This window comes from Nematolebias whitei, chromosome 10 (genome assembly GCF_014905685.2).
Source record: "Nematolebias whitei isolate Nwh7 chromosome 10, NemWhi1, whole genome shotgun sequence".
Lineage (NCBI taxonomy): Eukaryota > Metazoa > Chordata > Actinopteri > Cyprinodontiformes > Rivulidae > Nematolebias > Nematolebias whitei.
Window position 1 is genome coordinate 24,987,449 of NC_056507.1, and position 12,253 is coordinate 24,999,701.

Genomic DNA, 12,253 nt, shown 5'->3' on the forward strand with positions numbered 1-12,253 from the left:
TCTCTTTGAGTGGCTCAAACCTTGTTAGTTGTTGCTCAAGTATTGAAAAGCAGCTCTTTTTTAAAGCTTGTTGCCATTAAATTAGTTAGGATTCGAAAATCTATTTGAGCGTTATTGATGAAATTAAAAGAATTTATCGTAATAATAATAATTTTAAAAGGTTAGAACGATTTAAAAACATACCTTTTAAGGAGACGTCCCAGCAGCTGGATTAGGAAGCAAAGATTTCCCTTTTTTAATGAAAAATGAAGAGATGCGTATCAGCTTGATGTTAGGTCTTTATAAGTCTTCAGATGTAAAGAAAAACAGAGCAGGTGTGTGAACGCTCGGTGGAGAGGGAGCAGCAGAGAGGGTGGGGAAGGTGAGGCTGGAGTTGATGTGTGTGTGTGTGAGTGTGAGTTCAGGATTGGGGTGAATGTGTGTTCTTTTCTGTCCATTCAGGTCTCAGGGGGGCTGTGGTCTTCACTCCTGATGCTTCACCTCCTGAGACCTCTGCTCCATCCCTGCAGGTCACCCTCACCGGGCCACCGATGTATATTCATCAGTTCGGTGACACTGCTTTTTAAAGCTCGTTAGCATGCTGAGGGTTCAGCAGCAGAAGGACATTTACATTCAGAGTGGCCACCTCTGAACGTGTACGAGTGTGTGTGTGTGTGTGCGTGCAGCTGTACATCTGGCTGTAGCTGCAGAACTGTCTCGTATTGTCCATGTATAGATGATGTAGCCTGATTTAGAAACTTGGGATGTGGTTTCTGCAGAGATCAGGTTACGATCCTGCGTTCACCTTGAGGTTGGACCATTAAAGTACAGAAGGTAAAGAACAAGAGGAGAACACGATATATGTGATGTGCAACGTGGGAATATACACTGTGGATCTTATTAAGTAGTAAATTGCAATTTAACATTCTAGGAGTCCACAATTCATGTTGTTATTTTACATTTGAAGATATTTTGCAACTAAACATCCGAAAAATCATTATCTACCCTAACACCAAATACATTCCAGGTTTGTTTAATGTTTTATGTATATTTGAAAATATTGTGCTTGTGTATTTATCTTTCACATGTATTTTTATATATATATTACATTAACCAAACTTGACTATCATGTTCATATGAGGAAAGTACTTTACTAAATTAAAGTTATTTTGGGAAACAATGTGAAGACTCTATGAAAAGTTCATTTAACTTTTTGAATAAAAAATATATATATTATGACCTTCCTTTGTGATGAGCCATGATTGTAAACATGACAAAACATGTAATATTTTTTTAAAGAAAAGTTTGTTTGGGTTTTTATTTAATTTCTTCTTTTTTTATATTATTTCTAAGTTTTATTGTGATAGTTTCTGTTTTAAAGACTTGTATTGAACGTTATAAATAACACAGACCGCCTTTGATAACGTATTGCTCAAAACAGGGAAGCAGTGATGGCGAAGGCCCAGCAGAGACTCCTGGGGACTCTCGGGAACAACAAGTTGGATCAGAGGCAGCTGAGATTTTACAGATCCACCATAGAGTGTAATCTCATACTGCATCTCCTCCTGTTACTCTGGGGGGCATAAATCATAGACTGCCTCACTGGAGGAGATCACCAGCCCTCTGAAAGTTCTCAGAAGCTCCACTACCATCCTCAAAGATTCATCAAACCCCACTCATGTCTTGTTCAAACACATGCCTTCTGGCAAATGCTACAGGTTCAAACAAAAACCCCTGGGCCATCATAATACTCAAAGACCGCGGACCTCGAGACTTCCTGACTGGTGCAATTCTAGTTTCTGTTCTGTGGTTCTGTTCTGTTGAAGAGCAATTCACACGTGTTCAGTATTTCTTTTTTTTATATATGTACTCTACAGCTGTGCAATTAATTTTTTTTTTTTTTTTTTTTTACTACTTCAACTGTGTAAATGTAATTTAAAAAACAATGTACACTGATTTTGTTGTGTAAAAAAAGTACTGATTGGTTTGTATAAAAGAGGTCTTTATTCTTTTATACTGATTGCTTGTTTCGATTAGGACAACAAACCCTTTCTTTATATAAATTGGTAGATGCACCTGTAATTTTATCAATGTCTATTCTATTCTATTCTATTCTGCAAACTAAGTTCTGTGCAGCCAAATTACTATAACTGTAAATGTCTAAACGGACCTGTATTTATAGGGGCTGCAAGCATATTTTTTTTTTTTTTCATTTAGCCTTTATTTGTCCAGGTTAGTCTCATTGAGCCACGAGAACTCATTTTCAAGAGAGACCTGTTTAGGGAGCACATGGTGGGGGTTAAGGGCCTTGCTCATGGGCCCAGAGTGGGGCGAATGAGGGTGGGGGCAAGTGTGGGTGTTTCACCTACCCCACCCACAATTTTGATGTTGTCGGGGCCGGGGCGTGAACCGGCGATCTTCGGATCACAAGCCCACCTCTCTAACCTCTGCGCCACCACTCCCCAATATGTTACCTTCATAATAACAAAAATATTTTACATTATATATAAATATATTTATCTTAGCAGTAAAAATAGGGAAATTGTTACAGATTTTTTTTTTTTTATTATAATTTTACACTTGAATGCCGTAAAGCAGTAGTAGTGTGGGACTACTCGCCAGATCGCAAGAGGGCGACATTCAGCTGAGCTGTAATTCCACCGTAGAAGAAGACTCGTTTCTAGGCAACACAGGTCAGACTTCCTGTTTGAGATTTGCTTGCATTATCTTGCGTACTCAGTTTTCTGTTAACTAAAAGCCTAATTCGTAGGGTTTTTGTTGAATTTTCCACCGGATAAGCTCGTTTGGTCGGAGTTTGTTGTTGTGTTCATACGAAGGGAGCGAGCTAGCAAATGCTAATAATCTGTCGGTGAGTCAAATCACGGTCGAGTCAAAACAATCCGCGCTCATTGATTATTGGAGCGACACTAACGGAGAGAAGCTGACAGTGAATATCATTTTGTTTGTGCTGTGCCTGTTGCGATATTTATTTTTGGTTCTGTTGAATCTAACTCACAAATGTTGGAAAAAGATGCAGCAAAGTTTTGTTTTGCGTTCCTGCACAATCTTTAAGCAACTGTCCAACAAAATGTTTGTTAATGTAGTTTTATTTTTTACCCAGAAAGTCGTGCCGAAATGGGTTTATATATATATATATATATATATATATATATATATTCTTAATTGTTATTTGACTGTAGGAGAACTCTAAAGTAGATTGTCATTTTTATTTATCGCAGAAGTATTACTTTTATGGAATATTGCAATAATTGACTCTTCCATAAATGAGTAATTTTCCCATGACTTTTAGGTTAGGAAAGTCTTCCAATATGTGCATGTTCTTTAGCTTTTCTTCGGTTGTAAAATCTGTGATCGGGTGTGTCTTCTCCCCAATATTTCTTTTTTGCTGTTGTTTGTTTGTTGGGGGTGACTTGGGGTCACAATTTGGAGACTTAAAATTAACAGAAGTTGAGCACATTTTATATCTTTCTTTTCACTTATGTTACTCTCTCACTTGAGCAGTCTTCATCCATGTCCAAAATGAAGCTCTTGAATTTTATTTTCAAAGTTGCCAGGTCAGCTGTCAGCCAGGAAGACACATCCATCCATTATCTTTTGCCATCCATCCATTATCTTTTACCCACTTCTTCCATTTTGGGTCGTGGGGGTCGGCGGTGCCCATGTCCAGCAATCACTGTGCGAGAGGCGGGGGACACCCTGCACAGGTCTCCAGTCCATCACAGGGCCACATAGAGACAAAAAAGACAAACCATTCACTCTCTCACTCACACCTAGGGACAATTTAGGGTTACCAATCAGCCTAACATGCATGTTTTTGGTCTGTGGGAAGAAACCGGAGTACCTTGAGAAAACCCACCCAACACAGAGAGAACATGCAAACCAACCAGAAAGGGCCCGGGCCGGGATTTCAACTAGGGTAACCTGCTCTCTGAGAGGCAGCAGCTCTAACAACTGTGCCACCAGGCTGCCCCCAGGAAGACTCAGATCTTTTAATTAAACAAATCCTCAGCCTACATACTGTACGGCTGCAGTGATTGTCGAGGCTCATGTTGTTGAGCTTTGAAACCTCAGTAGAGCCGTTCCAGTGTCTTTGTTTCATTGCAGGTGACAGAAGACACTTCATGGTCTACTCGTGTTTTGAATTTAAAAATAGTGATGCAAAAAGTGTAAACACGTTTTTTTTTTGTTACAGTGTGTCAGAATGCTGTCAGTGGAGCACCTCCACCTCAAACATGTCCTGCAGACAGTGTGTGCCCTGGAGGCCGTCATACTTCGCAGTTTTGGCCCAGAGGGAGGACAGGTGTTGTTTACCCGCAGTACTGGACAGGCAATGCTGAGCCGCAGTGGGACGCAGATACTAAAAGCTTTGCATCTGGAGCACCCACTGGCCAGGTTAGTACAAAAATAAATAATTGTACTGTTTTACTCCTTTTACCTAGTGCCAATTCCACTGTGATGTGCTTTGTTTTGTTCATATTAGGATGGTGGTGGAGTGTGTGTGGAAGCACAGCACTGTAACGGGCGATGGATCAAAGACATTTGTTCTACTACTTGCATCTCTACTTCGATTGATACATGGTGCAGCCAGCAAGGAGCCGATCGCGTCTCAGTGGTATAAGTCCACTGAAGCTGCCACTGCCAGGCATTTAGCTGACAAACTGCTAGCATTTGCCATGACAGAGTTGGACGATCTCATTTCAGTCAGTGTGGTGCCGCATGGATTCTGTGTTTCGCTTGAGGATTTCAGTACAAAAACACAGCTGCCAGCTCGCCCAAATGGTTTCCGCGTTCAGACACTTCTATCATCGTTTTTTCACACACGTCTTGATTATGTGCACTGTGACTTTTTAAGTGACCTCGCATGTGAACTGCTCGGCCGCTGGAAAGTTCAAAATGACCAGCTTTCCCTTCAGTTTATAAATGACAACTTCCCAGCACTGCACACGCAGGTTTCAGGCTGCCCTGTCAGCTGCTCACGTTTGATTGAGGGGCAGATAATTCACAGAGACTTTGCTACACCGCGCCTCCAAGTCAACAAGCAGCCAGTCAAAGCCGTAGTTCTCACAGGGTACCTGCAGCCGAAGTTACTCAGTCGAGGTTATGTGCTCGAGTTGGGTTGTGGTGGCGGGGTGACGGACGAGAAAAGTATCATGCCATTTAGTGCCTGGACAGAAAGAACACTAGAGAGCGTTCTTGCAGCTCTGCAGAGTTTTGGAGTCTCTGTGCTTTTGTGCTCACTGAAACAGTCTGCTGCTGCCTGCGCTTTAGCTGCACAGGCTGAAATGTGCCTTGTGGAGTGTGTCAGTGAAGAAGAACTTTCTCTCTTTGTACAGCTTAGTAGAATAACACCCATCTCAGACTGCTGGACGATTCAACCAGAGAATGTTGCTACACTGATGTTTTGCAAGGCAATACTGCTCGGAGCCCACAGGTATCCAGATATCCTCCGTCCCTCTCAATTTATTGGATTTAGTTGCATGTAGAGTTTGTGAAACAAACATGCGTCAGCTTTGATCCACATGGTTATAATGATCTTGTTTTCCTCCCAGTCTGATTACAAGTTATTTTTCTTTCTTTTACAGATATGTCCACGTGGCTTTCTGTGATTCAGAAGAAAGAGTTAAACCTTATAGTCTGGTGATTTGTTCTCCAGGAGAAGAGCAAACTGCCCAGTACACAAGTGCATTTCAAGATGCAATCCGTATGCTACTTACAACTTGGAAGCCTGAGTGTATGACTGAGGCCACAGCACTGAGACCCATTCAGTCACATAAATGCACATCGTCACATGAAAACAGTCTTACAGCATGCAGATCTGATGCGCGTGTTTTAAAGCCAGGTTGTGTGATACCTGCTGGTGGAACATTTGAGTTTCTCCTGCACCATGCCCTCATACAACATGGCCACAGTTGCTCAGCTCCTAATGTAGGGGTTTCTCAGATCTTGGCAAATGCCCTCTTGAGTGTGCCTCGACAGGTTTACTGTCACAATCCAAGACGTTTCCTGCAGACTCAAACCAGGGTCGTGAGTTTGATTTCCAACCAGTCCCATCACTTTATTCCACACGATACGGCTGGAGATCCTGAAACGGGAGATGTACCATCAAAGCTTTTTATGTTGGACTTGGGCCTTGAATCCATCTCCTGTAAGCACCAGCTGCTCCTGGCTGTGCTGCAGTGTCTCACAAGTCTCCTCCGAGTGAACACGGTGCTGCGGACGCACACCGCTTTACACTCGCCGACGCACAAACTCGCAAACATTTCTGAGGAGAGCCCAAACGAGACTGAGGACTGAAATCGTTGTCTGTCGTCAACGTATTTTCCCAACACTAAGAAATGCATCAAACGTTGGATAAGATTTTTAAATGAGTTCAATTATAGCTCATTAGTTTTATTATGTGTTAAAGCAGATGGTTTTTCACCCTCTTGTCCTAAATAAAGGCAAGTTTTGGTAAGAGTTGTAAAAAAATCATCTGGTTCATCTCATATTATTGAATACATAGTAATTGGTTTAGTCCTGGAAAATGGATAAATGTTGATGATTATGTATCGTATTAAAAAGAATAATCTGTATTTTTATTTTCCTGCCAGTCTTTTGGACGATAGTTTCAGTTGCATAAAATCCTACTTGTAAAAACATGAACGCATTGCCTCAAAGATATTTCCCCTCCTTTTTTTTAAATTAGGCTTATCTTCAGAGTGGAGCTGAGATTTCTGGGAGGGCAGCACCCAACTTTCATCAAACAAATCATAGTGTGCTTCCTCACGCTGCAATCAAAGGAGCGCAACGCTTCGGCAGGGAAATGGTGAGTCATTTAGACTCGCAACTACACGTTGTTTACTGCAACTTCTGCATCCTTCGTTTGGAACACTAATTTTCCATAACTTAAATGAAACAAAGTCACCCAGAAACAAAGGCAGCTCCCAGCTTTGTTTATGATCCCCAGGAGTCACCGTTGATTGTCTCCAACATCAAAGGTGGGGGTTCCCGCTGCAAACGAGCCTGAAAAGTGTTTTTCCATCTTACAAAGACACCACCCTCCTTACACGGCCGGCCTTTTGTAGTACGTGCCAATCAGGATATATGAAACAGTTCACCGCTTACCAGGAAGTTTTGATCTCTACTGAATTAAAGTCAAACGACGAGAGAGAGAAATTATGAGACATGCACCAGTTCATTTTATTTGGCTCGCATTAACTGGATGTGTGAAACGTTATGCACATAGGGCATACATCAACCCACTCTGTCAGACCAATAGTACATTACAAAATACATAAACTGCAGATTCCATATAAACACCAAACATTAGAAAACTTACAAAAAATAATATACACGTACAAAATGTGGAACAATAAAATGAAAGGCGTTTCAAACGTGGGCAAACAGAGAGTTGGGGAAGAAGGGAAGGAAACTGGGAACCAAGATGCTACTCTAACACAGAGTAAACTACAGTCGCCTTGTAGTTTGTAGCTTGGCGTTTATTTGGCTGCTCGCCACCATGATACTGGTGATAGTGGTGGTTTAGGTCTTTATTTTGGCTGTCAACCATAAATATAGACCAAGACCCAAAGTGGTTATTATTGAAATGTGATCAACACACAATGATGGGCTCTTACAGAGACAGTCAGAAGCTCACAAATACCAATTTCAGTCAAATAACCACAAAATAACACGCTTCTTGTCAACATGGCCTCTGAAGCAGATGACACCCGGTTTACAGTTGGGCTCGGTAACCACATCACATCTACGTGAGCACAATCTAAACCAACGCGCCATAATGGTGAACAGAGAACGTGAAGGGACATGATGCCAAGCTGCACGCAACTTTCTGTGGTTGTCTTTGGCTTCGTTTTAAAGTAGGTCAGCCTTGGTAGGTGCAATATGGAGATGGTAATAAACTTAAAAAAAACTCATTAAGAATTACTTTTTTGCACATGAATCGATTGAGATAAAATAAATCCTTAACTAAAATATGCCTTTTGTTTAAATTTCCGTACGTTGCAGGTTGCGTTTTGGGGCTTGGGTTCACACTTGTTGTGTGAGTTTAAAAGTTTTGGATCTAAAGAAGCCGACAAACAAATTGGTGTTCTGAAATCTAACCACGAAGCAAAAGCTTCATATTAGAGAACGATCAATAGGTGTAATAAATCTCTACCTCATTATCGAGGATCCTGGAAATTAATATAAAGTATTTTTCAGTGGCCAAATAAGTTTATTGTTTTGATGAAGAACTACACAGAGACCAGATTTTTGCATTAAGTCCTACAGTTTGTACATTAAACTATAATCTTGAAAGTCTCCAGGGTTCTTGCATAACGAAAGCCCTCCGTAGTACAAGCTAAATCTGTACAATAAAGCATTTAAACACAACAGATGCAGCATGACGTCACCTTCACATCCTCCGTAGTCAGAAATGTCTGCACCCAGTCAAGCATAGGTTAACCCCCTGAAACCAGTTTCTGTTGGCAGTGGAGAGTCGTGTGACTCTGGGAATGACATCATGCAAATTTACAAGATCTTAAGATGGATATCACACCACCTCCCGGGACTTCCTTATGGCACAGCACAGAAGCATGCTAAAGATCATCCCGAATACCTAAAAGAAACACACAAGAGGTACGTTACTTGTGTTTCAGGTAGTTGGTGTTAATGTGTTTTTTCTCTAGGACGAGGAAAATTAAAATGAGCTTTTTTTGTGCAGCAGTTGAACACTTACCATAACAACTCCGATGGTGATGCCCACTCCTCCGATAATGTGTAACTTGGAGTCAAACATCTCGTCAATGGCCGCGGGACAGCTCTGCAACAGAAAGGCAACAAAAAGTTTTCATTCTTTAGACTGTGCTTTAAAGGAAAAGTCAGACCTGTAGTGAAGTGGAATGTCTGAGTGAACCACTAGGACTTTTTTTTAAGATTTAAATTGTTTTAAGATGGCAGTAATCCAGCCTTTTGTCAGAACTAAATTTTGTTTATTCAAAAGTGAGGTCATTCAAAGAGCTATCAACAACAGGTAAGATATTCATTGATTGCAACTTTTCCACAGAACCTCACTTCTAAACATCTGAACTATTGCTTTGACATGATCAAGGTTTAATGTCTTGTCATTCGCATCACATGTGGTACATGAGATGGAACGAAATTACGTACACAGGATCCCAGTTACATCCAACAAGAGCAAAAATATAAAGTGTAGAAAGAAACAGTAATAAGATCTAAGATAAAAGCTAAGAATACGCTAAACACTAACAGTGCAAAACAATATGCTCAACAACAGCAGCACGAACATGAGTCTGTGTGAGCAGATGAGTATGAATGAACACAGCAACATGAAATAATCCGCACAAACAGTCTCACCAATCAAAGTGGCATTACTGTGATTTTTTTTCTCACAGTAATAAGCCTGATTAGGGATTCATGAGTCTAACAGCTTCAGGGTAGAAGCTGTTCCTCAGTCTAGTGGTTCTACACTTAATGCTCCTCAACCTCCTTCCTGAGGGGAGTGGGGCAAAAAGTGTGTGCTGGGTGAGTGGGGTCCTTCATGATGCAGGTGGCCCTCTTCCTGCATCTGGATGTGTAGATGTCTGTGATGGTGGGGAGGCTGACTCCAAAAGACTTCTGTGCAGCCTTCACCACTCTCTGCAAAGCTTTTCTTTCATGTGCTCATGTGCTCATGTGCTGATGTGTTGATGTGTTGATGTGCTGATGCGACGACATCAACACACAGACAGGCTGAGCGTGTGCAGCCTGCAGTAAACTGCTGTGTCACAGTCTGTCTTTTGAGTTGTTTTTTGTTAGCTATTTTATTTTAAATGTATTTCCTTTTTTTATTGTTTTCTGTATGTTTTAGTGTTTCCTCGTGTCCCCATCAGTTCACTCTTCCTCAGCCACGTTTTGTTCCTTTCTCACCCTCTCTCACCTGCTCCCAGTTGTCATTTTGCCCAGGTGTCTCCTCTCATCAGCCTCCGTCCATAAAGTCCCTCAGTCTTTCTCTTCACCTTCAGTCTGGCACTGTGTGCTCACTTCACGCCATGTCTGCATCTCCTGGAGTTTTATTTTGCTTTCTTGTTGCTGCTACACCAGCCTTTTGTTCTGTTTATTAAAGTTGGTTTTTTTAATTCAAGGTCCTCGTGTCCGTCTGAATTCCTTTATAAACTGTTGCCATGGTTACACTGTGAGGAGGCTGAGGAAATTAATCTGACGGGGTATTTTATTACACAGACAGTCATAACTGGGACTTGCAGCAAATGTTGAACTTTCACCGAGATTGAAAATTTGCTTCTTTTTTTTATTTGTTAAAATGTATTTTTCTCTGTCTCATGTCTGAAGGTGCTTCTGGTTCTGTTCAAACATGCAGAGTGGTCGTACCTTAATATGTATCTGCTCCGGAGGATCTACTTGAGGACAAGTGTCTTTGTCCGTTTCTACCACCATACCATGTTGACCACAGCAGTTCAACTGGAAACAGAATTTAAGAGAACACGTTACGTTTTTCATCCAACGCTCCAGCATCTCATCTTGATCTGTAGATCTCACAGGTAAAATGTTTTTGTTGGACAAGACAATTATTGACATGTTGGATGAAGAGTAACACTTCTTATCTAACTCTCAAAAGGGCCGTCATCACATCTTTAAAAGAATAAGGTTATTTTTGTAGTCAGACTCAAAAATACAAAACTGTTGGTAGCTATAAATTCTATATAAATTCTATATAAATATAAAGTCTTACCTGTGTCTGAATCAAACGCAGGGTCTCTTTAAGACGCTCTTCTCCTGACTTATATCTGTTGTACGTCTGGAGGTAGAAACTGTTGATGTCATCCACCACCTGCAACAGAGACGCAAAACAGGAGGAAAATTATTGGAAAACCACTAAAATTACACATTTGTTATCACTGCCTTGTTTAAGAACGTGCCAACTCATGTTTAGGTTTTGTTATTCTTCTTTTATTTGTTCTATTGTTTTACACCTGCTACTTGTTTCTATGGTTTCTTTGAGAGTAAAATCTCTATGAAGCAATTTTCTTGTATTTATTCACATATTACTGTATATCTACTTTTAATAAATCCTCAATAATCCAGGTAGATAAATCTAACAAGGTGCTGTATTCAGCTCAGTCTTATAAGCAGCACCTTCTCATAGTGGATCAACCAGTCTGCTGGTGACATCCAGAACTAGTTGTTCACATGATCAAGGAGAACCATCAGCCTAACAATGATTCACATCCTCCATATCGTCCTTTGTCATGTGAACAGCTAGTTGTGGCTGTCACCAGCGAACTGTAGATCCACTATGAGAAGGTGCTGTTTATAAGACTGAGTTTGTTGCAGCTCCTCAGGGTGAAGAAGTCTTTTCGATAAAAGACGAAACGTTTCAACAAAGAAGAACCCGTCCAGACGACCTAACTTAACCTTGTTAGATAGATACTCTTAATATAACACATGGAATTATTTACCTTCGTTTGGTTTGAAAACCCCCAGATTCCAGCTGCTACCTCGACAGCAAATATGATCAGCAGAAAGAAGAAGAACTGCAAAATGAAAGAAAAGCTCAATTAAATGTTCTCTGTCTTTTCTGGGCACGACAGAAACATGAGGTCAGACGGGGGGTGCACATTTCACTTGAACCCTCCTCTGCTGAGATTTAGTGCAAGAGGATTATGCTAAGACAGGGAACGACGGAATGAGCGAGCGCTGATAAATCTAGAGGCGCTTTGTGTCCATGAGCCGTTTCAGTGAGCAGCGATGAGAGCTCACGGATACTAAACTGAATTAACAAGCTTTTGTAAAAAGAAAAAGCCTTCCTATTCACGACTGATAACGTTGACTTCCTGCACAGTGAAAGAACCTTTAAAAATATTTATAAGTTCATGGAAAGGTTATGAGCAGTTAATATCTTACCTGTTGTAGATAGCTCAACTTTACTTTAAACTGGCGAGCTAATGACTATTCCAAGCAGACTGATGTTTTGCAAAAACCTTTACACTGCTATCAGTTTTGCTTCACGTGGTTGTTTTGGCAAAATATATATTCTTTCCAGAAATATTTCAGGCTGTAGCAGACGTGCTACAGGTCCTTCTCAAAAAATTAGCATATTGTGATAAAGGTCATTATTTTCCATAATGTAATGATAAAAATGAAACTTTCATATATTTCAGATTCATTGCACACCAACTGAAATATTTCAGGTCTTTAATTCTTTTAATACAGATGATTATGGCATACAGCTCATGAAAACCCAAAATGCCTGTCCCAA

At 40.7% G+C, this 12,253-nt stretch overlaps 2 protein-coding genes across 2 annotated transcripts; one reads left to right on the forward strand and one right to left on the reverse strand.

The window, feature by feature from the left end:
• The first annotated feature begins 743 nt into the window (after positions 1–743).
• Positions 744–6,294, forward strand: bbs10 (Bardet-Biedl syndrome 10). Its single transcript, XM_037682874.1, has 5 exons — positions 744–778; positions 2,116–2,137; positions 4,166–4,392; positions 4,481–5,431; positions 5,583–6,294. Exons 1-5 carry the CDS (start codon positions 744–746, stop codon positions 6,292–6,294), a joined length of 1,947 nt encoding a protein of 648 aa, XP_037538802.1.
• An 886-nt stretch (positions 6,295–7,180) lies between these two features.
• Positions 7,181–11,528, reverse strand: cd9a (CD9 molecule a; the record flags this gene model as incomplete). The annotated part of the gene is given in 5 exon segments (XM_037682875.1): positions 7,181–8,596; positions 8,717–8,800; positions 10,366–10,455; positions 10,727–10,825; positions 11,454–11,528. Coding segments are annotated over 5 exon segments (414 nt in total), but the record flags the coding sequence as incomplete, so codon positions are not given.
• Positions 11,529–12,253: the final 725 nt, after the last annotated feature.

Excerpts from the sequence above, each read along its gene's own strand:
- bbs10 (XM_037682874.1), top strand. The coding sequence starts at position 744 with ATGTGGTTTCTGCAGAGATCAGGTTACGATCCTGC. Across the intron at positions 779-2,115 it reads AGATCAGGTTACGATCCTGC|CCAAATTACTATAACTGTAA; the intron begins GTTCACCTTGAG and ends AGTTCTGTGCAG. Across the intron at positions 5,432-5,582 it reads ATACTGCTCGGAGCCCACAG|ATATGTCCACGTGGCTTTCT; the intron begins GTATCCAGATAT and ends TTTCTTTTACAG.